The 16,861-nt window shown below is 34.6% G+C and overlaps 2 protein-coding genes across 3 annotated transcripts in view; one reads left to right on the forward strand and one right to left on the reverse strand.

Annotated features, from left to right (window-relative positions):
- The window catches only part of LOC135845811 (hemicentin-1-like), a 972,708-nt gene that overhangs the window by 178,007 nt on the left and 777,840 nt on the right, over positions 1-16,861 (forward strand). The gene's annotated exons all lie outside the window — the stretch shown is intronic.
- Oat (Ornithine aminotransferase precursor) lies at positions 3,222-8,220 on the reverse strand. Of its 2 annotated transcripts, none has more exons than XM_065364843.1 (7): positions 8,065-8,220; positions 7,506-7,705; positions 5,059-5,283; positions 4,643-4,866; positions 4,225-4,476; positions 3,880-4,135; positions 3,222-3,506 (listed from the first exon to the last, which is right to left on the reverse strand). In XM_065364843.1, the coding sequence occupies exons 2-7, from the start codon at positions 7,678-7,680 to the stop codon at positions 3,331-3,333; spliced, it is 1,308 nt and encodes a 435-aa protein (XP_065220915.1). In that variant the 5' UTR covers positions 7,681-7,705; positions 8,065-8,220; the 3' UTR covers positions 3,222-3,330. The 2 variants fall into 2 exon arrangements, with proteins under 2 accessions (XP_065220915.1, XP_065220916.1); XM_065364844.1 differs by lacking the exon at positions 8,065-8,220 and adding an exon at positions 7,789-7,932.

Here is a 16,861-nt window from a genome sequence, read left to right on the forward strand (position 1 = left end):
CGACGAGGTCGATCTGCGAATTTCCTGCCTACCGTGCCTCATCGTCCTCTTACGTGGATGTTTGTTTTACGTACCTGCCACCTTTATGACGGTATAACGAGGAGACGAAACGACGTGCTATATGAATTTTTCATCGATATTGTATCAATTTCGTCGGTATATATTATCCTAATGTCGACGTCAATATTGATATGGGACTTGTAGATGTGTACCTACACTACCTTCCTACCCTGCTGTACGTATACCTACCTATGTAGATTGGTACTACGAGTGGATGCTGCACAGCGCCGCGCCGCCTCGTCGTACAGACGTTTTTGTCGAAATGAGATTATTACAGGGGGGAATAGGGAAACAACAAGAGAACCGTATAAAATACGATGTGAAAGTTACTATACAGAGGAGCATGGTAGGCAATTTATCGAACACGTGTATGAGATTTCACGTCGATTTAGAATTGAGTTTGGGCTCGTGTAATAATAATACGAGTATGTACGAGCAATTGGCGGCGAGGTTGTTTACTGTTGTCAACCATAAGACGTAGAAAGGTGGTGGAGGTAAAAGATGTGTTGAAAATATGTCAAAAGTATATGGATTTTTTATTTCTACGAGTGGGTTTATTTTTCTGGTTTATTCTGATGCGAATTAAATTTACCTGCTTGCTTACTTACCTGTTTTGTGTGTTTTGTCGTTTTTGTGGTTCTATTTTTTCGGGTTCTATGTAGAATTATACTTCGAAGTACTTACTTGTATATTGTTTTTTGAGAATGTTTCTTGTGGACCCACGTGCTACGTGTTTTTTTGGGACGCCTACTTAAGGATGTATTGTTCTTGGAAGTACTCGATTGAATCGAAAATCAAAATTCAGTGGTTGATTTTTTTCATTTTTAGCCCATTGATTTTTGAAAATCCTCCAAAATTTAAAAAATGGGTTCAAAGGTAAGAAATTTTGCATGATAGTGTTTTTTGATTTAGTTGGTCTGAAAATCAAAATGTTAAAAAGAGCACATTTTTGTTAGCATCGTTTCTCAAGTTTTTGAACCAAATCAATATACGCAGATCACTCAGGTTCTGTGATCCAGAAGTGCCCAACATAGCAAAACAACATGAGAATACTGGACCAAAGCAGATAATTTTCTCGAATAGTCAATATTTTAGGCGAGGGAGGGAGGGGGACAACTCTTCAGTTTTTTTCATTACTCAAGAGAACATTTGAATTTTTTTCAACGCATAGAAAATTTTCAAATTTGTAGATTTTCAAAAAAATTTATTAGGTACTTTTTAATTTTGAAGTTTTTTTTTAGGTATTTAACTAAAGAATGAGTAGGAATGAATAAATGGAATGTTTTTAAAATTTAACGCGAACTTGAGATGGACGTTTTTCCAAATGTTTCGGGGGGGGGGGCTCATAACTTTTGCATTGTTTTCTGTCAATTGAGATCACCGAAGAAAAATAATCAAAATTCTGACAGGAAAAAAAACGAAAATTTCGAAGTTTCATTGAAAAGTAAAAACCTATAACAAGTGAGGTATTCCAACCGTTGGAAAATTTTTTGAAACAGACAAAGTTACTTATAAATCGAAAGAGCATGCAAAAATACATCACCAGTCTAAAATTTCAGGTGCTGAAGTGGATTTTTCAAATTTTGGTCAACTTTGAAATTCAAATTTGGGCCCAAAACCTAAAAATGACTTCGGTGACAAATTCTGTCGGGGTTATTTGTGAACATAACGCAATCCACTTCTGGCTCTTACTATTTAAGTCTGATCTTTCATCCAGCCTGAGAAGCAATCAACTTCTTTACATTCTATTGCGCCTCTTCCACCGAATCGATTAAAAGCAGTTTTGAGTATTTCTGGAGCTTCCAGCAGATTTTTCTATGATTTAAATTTCCTCAAAATTTTACTCTATGAAGTTGCGAAACTAAAATTTACTTTTTACCCTAATTTCAGCATGCTGAGTCCATGGAAGGTGTTTTCAAGCCGTTTTGGAGCCTCCAGTCATTCTCGGGAAATACAACTTGATTTATTACACCCCATTTTTCCAAAATCGGCTTCCAAGTACCTGTTTAAAGCCACGTAATTTCTCTGGCGATTCTGTTGTTGAGAATTTTAAAAATGTGAAATATTCTGAACCGACAGAAACTGATTTGAAAAATTGGTGTATTATTGGTCTAGCAGGTCACTAACGAGCACCAATCGCCTTTGTATGTGTTAAAGTTGATATTGACGGTTTTCTTAATGAGACTCTTTGGAAAATCTGAAGTTTTCAAAATACGGTTGGAACTTTCAAAACGACCTGAAACTACCTCTAGTCCATTCAGCATGTTCAAATTGGATATCTATCGAATAAATTTCAGACACCTGAGGTCATTGGACAAAATTTTGTGGAAATATCAAATTTAAAAAAATCTCCTGGAAGATTCAGAATCAGAACTGCTCAAACGGTTCGAAATCGTTTTTAATTGATTTAGAAGTCGATAATGGACTACATATTCAATTCCAGGCTTTTGGGTTAAATCAGTGAGCTTTTTTTTCATCAGTTTTGACTGATGTGATTTTCAAAATTCTCCAAAAATTCAAAAATGCTCTTAATCACCTGAAATTTTGCTTGGTGATGCATTTTTGCATCCTCTTTTGATTTAGCTTCATCGCCTGGTTCAGAAATTTGTCCTCAAGGTTCTGAGACAAGGGGGGGAGGAGGGGAATCATCATTTTTTTCAGATTTTTCCTTTCATTTCTATTGTTTTCGAAAATCAAAATTCCCAAAGAGAATAAAATCATGCATAATTACAACGATTAAAAAACAGGAAACATAGTAAAAAAAAAAAACGAATAACACACCATGAAAAAATAAGGGAAAAACGGAATTTCTATTATCTTCTAGAAGTTTTTCTCCAAGTATTTCAATAAATTGACAAAGTTCAATTTCAAAAAAGAAAAAATATGAACTTTTGGCAATTTTTGCTAAAAAAAAATTGGGACAAGGACAGGATAGCAGGACATCTTGTGCCAATAATACGGTAAAAAGAGGAGAATCAGTACCCATTTCTACTTTAATTTTCAGTTCCTAAAAAATTTCCTCCCAAGTTTTCCAATTTTTTAAAAATTTTTCATTGATTTTTCGTCTTGTATGAAAAAAAAATTGCAATAAAACTGCATATTTGAGTAGAACTGAACTTGCCAATAATTGAAGTCACACGAATAAAGTCAACTACGCTGAGTTCATTATGAAGTTAATTAAATATACTTATAAGAAAATAAAATTCCCGAATACGATACATGAATATGGGTTTAAAAATAGGTAAATAAAACCACGATACAAAATCACTTTTAAGCGTTCACCGGCATTGTATTAATCGTATCGACAATAATATCAATTCCTTCTCGTAATTCCGGTTCGGTGATGGTCAATGCTGGAGAAAATCGTATGATGGTAGGCTTCATCTGCTTAGCGACCAGACCATTATCTTTCAATTTATAGGATACCTTTTTAGCATCCAGCGAATCTAAAAAAACACAGAAAAAAAAAACAAAATAGAGAAAAATTGTCAAAAATCCAAATCGAAATATCACTTTATCCGAATCGTAAATTATGTAAATATTATTAAACTGATAAATTAAAATACCAATTTAATTTAAGTGATATGGATTATTTTATCGATAAGGTCAATTCGTGGCAATATTTACATTACACACATTTGTCTCGTGATGATGCTATGAACTATGATAAGATTTACTCTGATCACGCTTTGATTCATACAAGAATCTAATCGAGTTGAAATTTTAATCATACCAACGGATCAAAAATTTAAATTATTTTTATGCCTCGTTCAAAAATCAAATTCAAAATATTAATAAGCGTAATTATATGGAACTCACTTTCATTAAACACAACAGCATTCAGAAGACCTTTTCCTCTAACGGTGGTAACCCTTTTCTTATCGAGACGATTAGATAACTCAGTACGGAATATCTGTCCCAATTTTTCAGCCTTGTCGCATAATTTTTCTTCCAAAATAACATCCAAAGCTGTTTGTAGAATTTTACAAGCTAGGGGATTTCCTCCGTACGTTGATCCGTGAACTCCGGGAGTAAAACAATCCATTATCGGAGCATCGGCCAACACAGCGGCGATCTATAAACATATTTAATCGATCAATTGACGTCATCTAAGAAAAACGTGCTTTATTGTTTATCTCTATGCGTGGAAAATTTCTAACATACCGGATAAACTCCGCCGGAAAGAGCTTTACCAAGAATTACGATATCTGGTCTGGCTTCTTCGTGATGGACGCAGAGAAGTTTACCAGTACGACCGAGTCCAGCTTGTACTTCGTCGTCGATCCATAATACATTGTATTTCGTGCATAATCTACGCACTTCGGTCAAGTAACCGGCATCAGGTACAATAACGCCACCTTCTCCTTGAATGGGTTCGACCATGAAGGCGCAGATATTCGGGTCTTGTAGTTTTTGCTGCGAGAAAGAAATAGTAAAATAGATAACGATATTTCAAGTACACGAGTATTTTTTTTTTTTTTTTTTTTAGGGGGTGTTTATAATTACAAGATTATTACACCCGTAAGGGGGGGGGGCTAGATTTGGTTTGTGAGGCCGATGTTAAATTGATCGAATTACGTACTTCAAGTTTTTCTAGATCATTATAAGGAACTATATGATAACCGGGCATGAGTGGCTCGAATTCGGAATAAGCCGAAGGATCGGTAGATGCTGAAATGGCAGCCAGAGTTCTGCCCCAGAAATTACCAGCGGCGAAAATAATACCGGCTTTTCCTGCGGGTATTTTTTTCACTCGATAGCCCCATTTACGAGCTAATTTCACAGCCGTTTCTCCACCTTCGACTCCTGTTAAATTTTGATATCACATTTTGATTAATTAAATGACACTATCGATATCTACAGATGATAAAATAGGTATTGACATTTCGAGTATCAGTCTTCGCTGATAAATATGTCCCATTATTTAAACAGATGTTTGTTAAATTGTAAGAAATGACATGCAAATGTAACATGCAGGACAGGCACTCATCGACGTACCTGTATTTGTCAACAAGACTTTATCGTATTTAAACAAAGAAGTGAGTTTTTCCGAAGCTTCGTATAAATTATTATGGCAAATAGCCCTGGCAGTGTGATGAAGAACTCCAATTTGCTCCTTCACCGTGTTGACTATTCGCGGATGGCAGTGTCCTTGATTCAGGGTCGCGAATCCGGCGAAAAAATCTAAATACTTTTTTCCTTCTACATCCCACATGTGGACACCTATGAAATGAAATTAATTATTAATGATACGATTTAATTTCAATGTGCTGGAAAGTGAACTGATTGGAAACTTGGTTTTTGAAGATTTCGAAACAGAGTGGCTCGAATTTATGAGATCGTTACCATTTCAAAAAAAAAAAAAACAGATTTCTAATTTTGAGTCCCTTGAAATTTACGAGAACTCCTCCTTCCCCCACGTACGGAAATTTTCAAAACACCGAACAAACCGGTGACTAAAAAATGAAAGTTAATGGACGCGAAGTCTGTTCTGAAAAAATTTTAATCGTGGACATGTTTTCATTTCTTGCTTGAAATTTTGATGAAGTAACTGAGAAATAAGTGCAAAATCACTTGGAAGTTGGTGAAAAAAAAAAACAGAAGAGTGTCACTGAGAGTAGCTTTGAAAATCTTTAGAAACTTTGTGAAAAATTTATGGAAAAGCATCCCTCCAAAATTGGCGAAAAAATTGTTAAAAATTACGAGCAGATCTACTCGTATAAATTACCGGAAAAAAGTCAATGAATAATGACAGGAAAACTTATTTTAAAAAAGTACCTATGCAGATTGAAAATCAGTGACAAATAGTCAGCTAAAAAAATTACTTAGGTACTTATACTTAATGAAAGACAGAAAACCGTTACCCAGTATCTAAATTGTGGATTGCTCGAAAATTTTATTTAAAATGCTTAGGAAATTAGTTTAAAGTAAAATCAGTAGATAATGAAAATCACTTGAGAACAGTTGTGAAAAAATGACTACCTACCTACAATAAGATTAGTTGGGAAAAAAATACTGGGAAAACAATTTTGGGCTAATTTATTGGAAAACTGGAATAAAAAAATTACTCAAAATGTGTTTGTGGTAAATAATCTTTAATGAGTAGAAAAATTACTAAATTTTAGTTTGAAAATGAATAGAAAAACAGAAAAAAAAACAGTGAAAAATCTCTAGAAAATCACTGAAAATACGAGTATAACAACATTTAAAATCAGTATTGGGAAAAAAATGACTGCAAAGTCGGTTATGAACCGCTGAAAAATTCATGAGAAAAATTACTTACTGCAAAATTGGGCAAAACTAGGTGAAATTCGTTTAAATCCATAATTATTATCGTGAAGAAAAAATCAAAATAATCAAGCGAAGATACCTAGAGAGCTGAAAGTTGCTTTTTAAACCATACTTTCGACCTTCGAACTCCAGAGTCGATTAGCGATCATTTCAAACTGTTCTGGAGCTTTCAGCAAATTTTCGGATTACTCAGTTTTTGAAAGAATCACATAAATAGAGCAAAAATGAAATTCAGTGCGTACGAACTTGAAAAATTCGCCATTCGCGAATGCGTAAGCCAAAGATGGAATTTTGCTGAGGTTTCGAGTTTTTCTGAAGTCTAAATATTCAATTTTTTTCAAAAAGTAATCAAGGGGGAATTTTTTGGATTTAAACCGATGGTGAAGTTTTGTTTTATGCACTCTCACTCCTTGAAGATTGTTGGATTTTATATCGAAAGGTTTATTCCCTGTTTTTTAAAATTTTCATTGGAGTCCAAAAAAGTCATGCTGGGAGCCTCTCATTGTCCATTTCTTTGTATGGAGACTCCCGAAATTGTGGGGGAAAATGATAAAAATGGAAGTCTTTGAAATTTTTGAAATTCTGGTCGTAATCCTTTTGAAAACCCGCCGTTTTTCAAGAAGTGTAGAGGTTCACAATAAGAACCTCTCTTAATTCCCAGAATTGTTGCCCACCTAACAATTTTAGAGGCACTCAAAGTTGAAAAAAATGAAAAAGGAAAGAAATTATGTTGAAGTCGACAACTATTTTTTGAGTTTTCATTCTTTATGTCAGAATTCCTCAACATATTCAGTAGCGATCATTTTAAGAAATTCCAGGAGGGGGTCAAGTTCTAATTTTACTATCAAATAGTGCTTTTTTGATGAAATGTTCCAAATTTTTAGATTTGAATGCAAAAAAATAACTGCGAAGTCAGCAATGAATCGCTGAAAAAATTGATGAAAAAAATTACCTACTGCAAAATTGGGCAAAATTGAGGTGAAATACATCAAAAATAAATTCAAAAAAATCTCTGGTATGAATTAAAGCCACTCTAACAGGTTACCACAGACCATGATTCAAAATTTTTGAACGAATATTGGAAGAGGAAGCAACGAAGCATTCATCGTAATATAATTTGAAAAAAAAACATTATTATTCTTATGATTACATACCGCTGCCTTTGCAAATGACCACTGGTAACGAGTCATAATTATTCGCAATGACTTTCTTTTCACGTTCGATTATTTCTTGAGACGAAATATTCCGGTTACTGAAGGCGACTAACCGGGGAACATTTGCCAATCCCAGACTTCTTCGAAGGAGAGTTGAATTACATACTGATGCCATTTTTGTAAAAAGCCAATTATCATAACTGCAAATAATTTAAAAAAAAAAAAATTAAAATCCCAATAACCGAATAGGTAGCTTACTAAACACCGAATGCAAAATTGAAACCTCGAAATATTCAAGTAATTTAAAACAAGTTATTCGCGAAACACACTTTGTTAACTTTTGATCACACTTCGCAGATAAAATAGTAAAAAAAAAAGATCGTTTAAAACGTTTACATTGATACAAATTTATCATTTCTCGTAATGTAATCATTAGATAAGTACGTATTCCATATACCTACATAAAATTATCATTAAAAATGATGCAAAAAAATATCAAATTTACACAGTGTTTCGGTACACTAAACGATAAGAAAAAAATCAAACTAGGTAAACTCACCTTTTAAAATGAAACGATGAATGAAAATCTGCTGGGTATCCTGACGATACGACCGAGTCTAACGCAATGAATCCTGTAATCGATGGATGCTCGTACAGGGTTTATATTGGCGCCTTATCGACCCAACTCACGTCATATCGCCGAAGATAAGAGGAAAATTTTTCGAGTGGGAACGACATATTATAGGTACCTTGATATAAAAAAATCACTCTTCGCTTAATGCAATATTTTAGCACCTCTCTTTGCTTCGTAGGTAGGTCCACCTGCAATAAAACCCTTTGACAGTGACCGAGACCGTAGCAGGTACTCGTAGAATGTTTGGGATCACAGGACATAAAATACCTATAGACATCCTTGAAAACGACCGAAAGAAAAATGCCTATACCTACGTCGTCGCTGGTCAAGCTGAGGACATTAGATAAATAAAACGAATTATTACGTATTTACTCAGATTATTTCTACGATAAATTACATTGTCATATCAATGTATGAACACGTGCTGTGCTGTAGCAACACTCGAATTATTGAGTAAGGTAGCCTAAATAATCAGTTCTCAGTTTCGTGATGATCGTTTCGTCGATTCGTGAAATATCTGAAAAAAAATCATTCGATTTATTAATCTAGTGAACGTGTAGATAGGAGACGTGAACCATATATATTATTATTTTAATAAAAATTTACTCGAGTGGTTCTCTAACTGATTAGGAAAGCTCGTAGAATTATCTACGAACACGATGAGATTGTATGTAGCTCTTGAAAGCAACAGACATGAGCATACTCGACTGATATTCCAGAATGAAGTGCTGTCTTGCTACTTCTCAATAATATTGTAAGTAATTGCTCATGTTGATAGCGAAATATTGCATCATATAATTTTCGAATTTTGCAAAAGAAAAAAAATAATGAAATAAATTTGACTGCCTGCTCTTTTAGGCTATGATTTGATTAGGTATGGACGATGTGTTATCGAATCAGTGAAAAATTCGCCAAACAATGATAATATGTAATTCCTGCAATTGCAAAGCAAACAAAACACCTCAATTTGTTATCTAAAAATTAGAATGAAATCAACGTAGATTGTACTTTGATCACATGTAATTATCCAGGCATTCATCATCTTAATTATTCTAAATACCTATCCTGAATAAGAAATTGAAAATATATTCAACGAGTACAATTTTACCTTATAAAATATCGTTTATTTTTACCTGAGAGTACTCTCTTTCGAACGTTATCATTATCAGAAAACAGTCTTCTATTCTGATAAACATATTTGTAGAATTGTACAATTTACATGAGCATTGTCATTATCGATAGCACTGTTCAAATAATCCTATCTCATCCAAGATAGTTTATTTACTCTGATTTGATTTCGAAAAAAAAATAATAATAAAGAAACAGTAGAACTATTTCTGTTTTTAGAATACCTAAGTACTGTGCAGGTGCTTACATCAACCCAACCTATACCTTTTTTTATGATGTTTTTTACGAATTTCTGTTTCGTTTGACGGAAGAAAGTGCGCCAGTAGGTTCTTAAAAAGGTATCGTAAATCATACCCCAAATTTTCGTATCTACATTCGCCGACAATGTTTTACGCAGGTATTTGTGTAGTACGCTACCTGAAATCGGAACCCTTTGAAGTAGCCTAATGAAATTTCTCTTTTGTTGTTACACAAACTTATCGACTTAATGCTTTTACCTACGATGTATGTACCGTACCGAAGTTGGAGATTTTTAAATCACCTGTTCTGATAGTGCCATTTAGAATTAAGGAGTAAGTAAGGGAGGGGTTGAAAATGTTTAAACTCACAGAAGTCAAATCTAAGATACCTTTTGAATGGTACACGATGATTTTGGGCCTCCTAGACCAATTTGGATACGGCTCCAATGATAATAGAAAATCGAAGACCGTCAAAAAGTGTGTAAAAAACCACTCTTCGTTACCAGAAATGGAGCAGGGATTGGTTGAAAATTATAGGAAATCCCAAAAGGCCCATTAAGACGTCTAGGGAATGTACAATTGTACATGGCTAATTGAAACAGGTTCTGGCGAGGTATACGACGAATTTCAGCCACTATCGGTATATATCTGGACTAGGTTCCAGTGACGTCACACAATCATAATTGTCAGAAAAGGCGCGAAACCCCGCTCATTCGTGGCTGGAAGGGGCTTAAAAGTCATAACTTTCAAGAGGTACATCTAGGACACCCTTCAAAATTCAAATATACCTACGTATGTTTAAAAAATCAGTTGAAATAACGATTTTTAGCATAAGTGAAGCATTCGGCATTTTTGTCTTACGCGGTTTCATTCGGCTTATTATCAGAAAAACATGAAAAGTTGATTACATTGAGGTGAAAAGCTGATATTATAGGTACCTACGTACTTCATTTTCAATCAATAATATTGTTGGTAGTTTTAAGCCGTTCTAGAGTCTCTGACAGATTTTTAGGTTTTCCAGTTCCCAATGAAATTTACTATCTGAATATGGATTTGACTAACGGAAGCAGAATTTGAAAATTTGTACCAAAATAAATCAAAGAGCTCATCAGAACTGTGGGAATTTAAAAATGCATTGGAAGTTTCATAATAGCTCGAAACCATCATCATCCTTCAATTCGAGTGGTTTAAAAATGTGGCGTGAAAACCAAATTTCAACTTTTTACTTATCATTTTTTAAATTTAAAAAAAAAAATGTTTGAAGGGAAAGAGAAAATTGAATGTAAATTTTTGAGATTCATGATACGATGAATTGAAAAATAAGTTTAAGCACGTGAAATTTACTTTGTGCAGTGTATTTTATCTAAATGTTTTTTTATTGCAATGGGTTGCAAAATAACGACACCTACACTCGCCCATGTCACATTATCGTTGAAAAAATTGTCTTTTCTCATCAGAAAAATTGAAGAAACTTCTTTTAGTGTGTAGTAATCTACTTCTGGACTTCTCAGAATAACATTTGAGAGTGCATTTTCGATGTGAAAGATACTTTGAGCAATAAAAATTAACATGTAGGTATAGAGGTAATGTTTACGAGGGCATTTTAAATTAAATTAGTGCGTGTGTTGATGTTGATGTTCGACTGATTGGAAATAAGTGATAATTGAGGATTCTACTAACAGACTAAGTTGCACATTGTGTTTCGTTCGGAGAAAATCTTTTAAAATTACGATTTAGAATTTCATGCAATTAGTTCGGTGTTATACTTCTTGCCATCACTACCTGTTCATTTTTTTTGTTTATTGTTGGTCCAACTCATCAAACATGGTGTTTTTCTTTTTTATGACAAGAATCTTCTATTTTTTTCTCACCTAAAAAATTACACAAATTGCGCGACAGCAGTGGCTCTAAGCCATCCTAAGCCATCGTAGAGTGTTGAGCGGATATTTTAGGTTTTCCAGTTCTTTAAGAATGAATTTTCTGAGATCACCAACTGTTCACAATGCTGAGCCAGGGGGTCTTCAAAGTAGGGTCGTATTTGAAAAAAAAATTGGGTATAATACTCGTATAATCTGTGTAGTACCTTGGTTATCCCCTCTCCCTAAAAGTTACAATTCGAGTCTCTGAATCTTCTTGACGCATTAAATTCAAAATTCAAAACATTTTTAGCCCTACACTAATCACTTAAATGATTTCTCATCAACTTTATCATATTTTCCACCATTAAGAATTCTTTCAACAAAAAACACACTGAATTCGTATTCAGTGGGCCCAAATACCCCGATAAATACATTTTTCGTGGTGTTTCGGTCAGATTTTCAAAATTTATAATTTTTCACCAATCTTGTAGTAGGTACCTGATTGCAAAAAAAAAAAAAAAAAAAAAATCAAGCAAAAAAGTGAAATTGGATAGTGTGATCGAAGTGATTGTTAAAAGTGTGGTAATTGGGGCATTTGGATTCACTGAACACGAATCCAACGTTGCGTTGGTTGTTTGCTAAAGGACATTTTTCATTGAGAAAATATGCCATTAAGTTGATGAGAAAATTTTTGCAACTCGAAAATCATCACGTGGTAGGCAGAGGACTGAGAAGATTGTGATCTTGAATTTTGAATTGAATTCAATGGGTTAGGTAAGTTCAGAGATCCTAATCACAACTTTTGGGTGGGTTGACCGAGGTACGCATTGGTAATAATACTACCCGAAAGTGGCAACAAAAACTTTCGGCCCCTCGATTTCTTCCGAAGTGACCTTTGTTTGAAGACCTGTAATTTAGCCTCATGAACTTTTACATAAAAGGCTCATTCTCTTAGATTTTTTCAAAATCCAGGATACTTATATGTTTTTTTCTCGACTCACCCAGATACTTGCAGCGTGTCCCAGTAGAACATTTGAAGAATGTTCTGTGAGAATCATCATGCTTAATATTGTCTTTTTGATGTAATTATTTTAAGAATGTGTGCGCCGTTGCAACGTTTAAAATTTAACCCTCGGACAGGGCCTTTTCCAGTCGCTGGTTTAATAACTCTCGCCTGATTTGATCCCTGCACATAGAAATTTCTTCCTGCGTGACATGGAGTTCCAAACGGCGGCGGGTAACTAACTCGCAGAATTTCAAGAAAAATGGACGGCAAGACACCTATTCATAAACATGGAAATAATTTTTGATAATCAAGTTATTGAAGAGTTTTTTCTTAAAAAGTCCATTCTTGCTGTAACTATTTTATTTCTCAAATGATACAGTAGGTATAGATACTACTTGAGAATGAGAAGTGGTTATACATTACTAAGAAAGAAAAAGATAACATGCCCATTTCAGTATCCTTAGGGTATTGGTTTTGTTCTTGGCATATTTTTTATACTTACATAAGTATATCTAGATAATAATTTGTTGAAAATTTTCGATCTAGTTCTGTAGATGGCCGAGGACAAATATAAAGTATAAAATTTTACTCACGAAGGAAGCTTTCCAGATTCAAACGAGACCACAATTTTTGAAAAGAGCATGGTCAGAAACCTCCATAACCAAAATTTCAGCTGCTCAAATTGATTTTTCGTTTTTTGACCAATAGGGAGACTGTTGTATGTAATACTTAATACTTTGGCACATTTGTATACCTCTACCTTGTAACAAACTGCAGTTCACAGTAAGTAACTATTCTGTTGCACACCTAAATTTTTTTTGCACAATTTCGTTCCTTTCAGTATAGTAACTTCCGACTCAAAAACATTTTCTCCATAATCAATGTTACCAACTTAAGAAATAGATTTGCTAAGCAAAGTAAAATTTGTGATGTTTAAAAAATTTTTTAAGGGTACTTTTTATGAAGTTGGAATGATGACCACTTTGCTTAAAATTTTCCGATAGTTTGTCTATACATTGCTGAAAAAAATATAAGGAAGCATACCGCATTTTCTCCCAAAAAGTCAGGTTATTGTACTTTGGAACAACACAATTTGTACCTTCATGGCCACTCAGGCCACTACGTTTAATACGAGTATTTCGATTTATTACATCGTTATAGACGATGATCCTAAATATAACTAAAATTTAGAAACAGTCACCAAGAAACGATCGATTCGATACCACAGTTCACTATAATTTCTACTTACCTACTCAATTATTTTATGTTTTCGAATTTGCTCGTGAGAACAGATTCACATCTGTTCGCTCTAGCAAGTTCATCATGCCGGTGATTTAGGAGAAATCTGACTTCATTTGGATGCTGGGATGCACTGAGCGGTCAGATGTGTCCTGAGTCGAAGACCGAGATACCATTCATCTCTGTCGTCTCCCTGCTTCCCCAAAACGGAAGTATGGAGGGGCAGAGGGAATGGTAGATCCTTCCGTCGTGAACCATATTACTAACTTTGAAAATTGATGATAAATATGGACACTTCATGTAGGAAAGTAGGTACATCTTCAAACCTACTAAGGGACATGTGACATGTGGGACTTGGCAGGTTCGACTGGTAAGCTGGAGGATGCGAAGCATCAAATTATTCTAGTCTTTGGTGAATCGATCGTTAGAGGAAGGTTCTTTAAAAGAGGCTAGTGACACAAAAAAAATTTACAAAAAATGGCAACTTCATTTCAAGTGATGACATGATTTAAAAAAATGTTTATTTCTCACACAAAAATGTGGATTTTTCAGGTACAAATGGTGTTGTTCCAACTGTTCCAAGGTTAAATAAATGTAGCATGAAACAAAATTGAAAAAATTGAAAAAAATTTCTCTGGAAGCTCAATAGGACTCAATCCAAAATACCAAATAGCTTGAAATGTTCGGTTTTGTTTCCTCTTTCAAATAAAAAATATTCCAGCCTTCCGAATTCACTTCTTGGGGGTACAGAGCAAAAAAGGTAATTTTTGTTCCAAGGTACAACAGCCTCCCCACGTGAAAAAAAATTGAAAACTCACTATTTTTGACCATTTCAGCTTTAAAAATGGACTTGTAAAAATTTCGAGCCGAAAAATTTTTCCCTTTTATTTTATAAGTTTTGTTTCATGAGTTGATATTTTTTACTTACTGTAACATTTGAGGTACCCTTCAGGAAATCCGCTCAAATGTGGATAACCTTATTGAACGAGTCGAAAATGAGCTACAACTTAGTTTTTAAATCCATTTTCTCGCTTAATGGAAAAATCTGAATTGAAACTCGTTCTGGAGATTTCAGCAGAATGGCCATAAATGATGAAATTTGATTTGGGGGAGTTAAATTGATTTCTTTCCCGAGTGATTAAATATTCTCTTGAAAAGGCACGAACAAATCGCCGAAAATAATCAATTTTTGCATTTCAAAAATTCTCCAAAAATAAGAAAATCAGTTAGCTGAAATTTTTTTGCTTTCGGTGGTTTCAGAGTAGGTATGCTCTTTCCAAAAATGGTATTTCTGTTACCTACTACAATCTAAGATGGACAAAGATCACCTTTGATTTTTAATGTATTTTTGTATTCGTTTGCTGTCCCCGAACCTAAGGAGAATTTGCTACTTCAACTGGTGAAAGAAAAACGAATACTTACATAATTCAATGTCTCAATGTGTGTATAAATTGAATGCTATCTTTGATTGCTTTGAGTCAATCGACGAAATTCTCTCTCCACACGACTCCCGGACTCTCTCATCCAAATGCAAAGACGTACGTAAATCCGATCCCCAAGGCGTCCCTTTCCACCATCCACCATTCCACACCTGATTTCTCGTACAATTCGCGCGAAATCCTCACGTTACAAACAGTTAAACGCCGCCATGCTGCTGTTACACCTTTGGCGCGAACCACACAACGACAACGAACGCAACAAGAACTTTTACACACATTATAAATCCACTTGCATAATTTACTACACGCGTGCCGACTCTGTTGCCTACCCTTGCCCCACTTCATCATGCACCACGAGAACGCAGGTGTTGAAAGAAAAGGCTTACGACACGCAACAATTAAAATTAATTTTCGGCAATAAATTGTAAAGTTATAGTTGAACCGAAAAGTGAAAATTTTCACACCGCGCAACCTCACTCCACCACAGGGCACAATAGCTCAGTTTTACATCCTCCTTTTGATCCCTGCGCTCGTCTCCTGTCTCTGTATTATTGTATAACGGTGATAGCTCTCATTTACGTTGCTACTTTGCCGCCGCCATCGGATCGAGGCTATTTCTCAAAAACTTTATCTATCGAGAGGTGTGCGTTGTGTACAAAGACGACGACGACGACGACGATGACGAGTAACAAAAGTTGAAAGCTAATGATGTTACATCATTTTGAACGATGAAAAACAATACGTTCGCGTTACATATTATACGATATACGACTATGCAATATGATCGTCGCCATTTATTATACTCGTAAGATGCATTTTGCCAGTGTCACAGTTTCCCTCTCGTATAATATTATTTCTTTAACCTCCCTCTGCGATATGTAATACGATGTTTCTCGCTGCAGATTGCACACATGAAGGTAGGTGTTTCTGACCCGCCTTAATAATGACTATTTTTTTTTCCTTCTCTTCTTTATTCTCTTTTTGTAAATCGTCGACATTTAAAACAAAACATCCCCGACAACGACGTGAAAAAAAATCTCGTGTTAAACTACATCGTTTTACTCGTGTTTTTTTCCACTTCTCTTTCGACACTACGTATATACCGAAAGCAACATTTTAGCTGGCGAAATTACGTAGCGTTGACACCAATTATATCATAGCATACGAGAGTGACGAGCTCTCGAAACACCCCTTTGCCTTATATTCTTGCGAAAATACTGTGTTTTTTTTTTACATGCCATGCTTATTCTCGTTTACTTTGTTCCCAGCTTTGTGAAATGTTCGCGATTTAATACCGTCGTTTTGTATGTTTTTAAATTAGAACAACAATCATTACACGGTTCGCTTTGTGAGAGTTTATTACTTTTTAAGCAGCAGAATGTCACTTGAATCGGCCTAGTTTGGTAGAGATTGCGGGGAAGGGGAGGGTATGATGAGAAATTGAAGATGTGGTGTGATATATTGAAGGTGGATTGATTTTCTACTGTTTTTTTCAATTTTAGATAGAGGCAGTTTGGCGAAAAATCGTTTTGAAATGATGTGAGACCCTGTATATTGATTTCATTTTTACTTTCGTGTTTTTATTTTTTCAAAAATGCATCATTTTCCATTGTTTTTCAAGTTCTGGAAAGTAAGGAGAACTGGATGTATTTTTAAAAAAAATGAATAATGGGATTCATTCGATTGCAGTAGATGCGAACGTGCTCAGCTAATACATTGTTTACCTACCGAATGAGATTATTTTTGATGGTGAAAATTTAAAAGATTACTTACGTACTTTGCATTGAAATATTCAACTTAATCTCTTTTTAC

Source organism: Planococcus citri, chromosome 4 (assembly GCF_950023065.1).
Source record: "Planococcus citri chromosome 4, ihPlaCitr1.1, whole genome shotgun sequence".
Taxonomy (NCBI): domain Eukaryota; kingdom Metazoa; phylum Arthropoda; class Insecta; order Hemiptera; family Pseudococcidae; genus Planococcus; species Planococcus citri.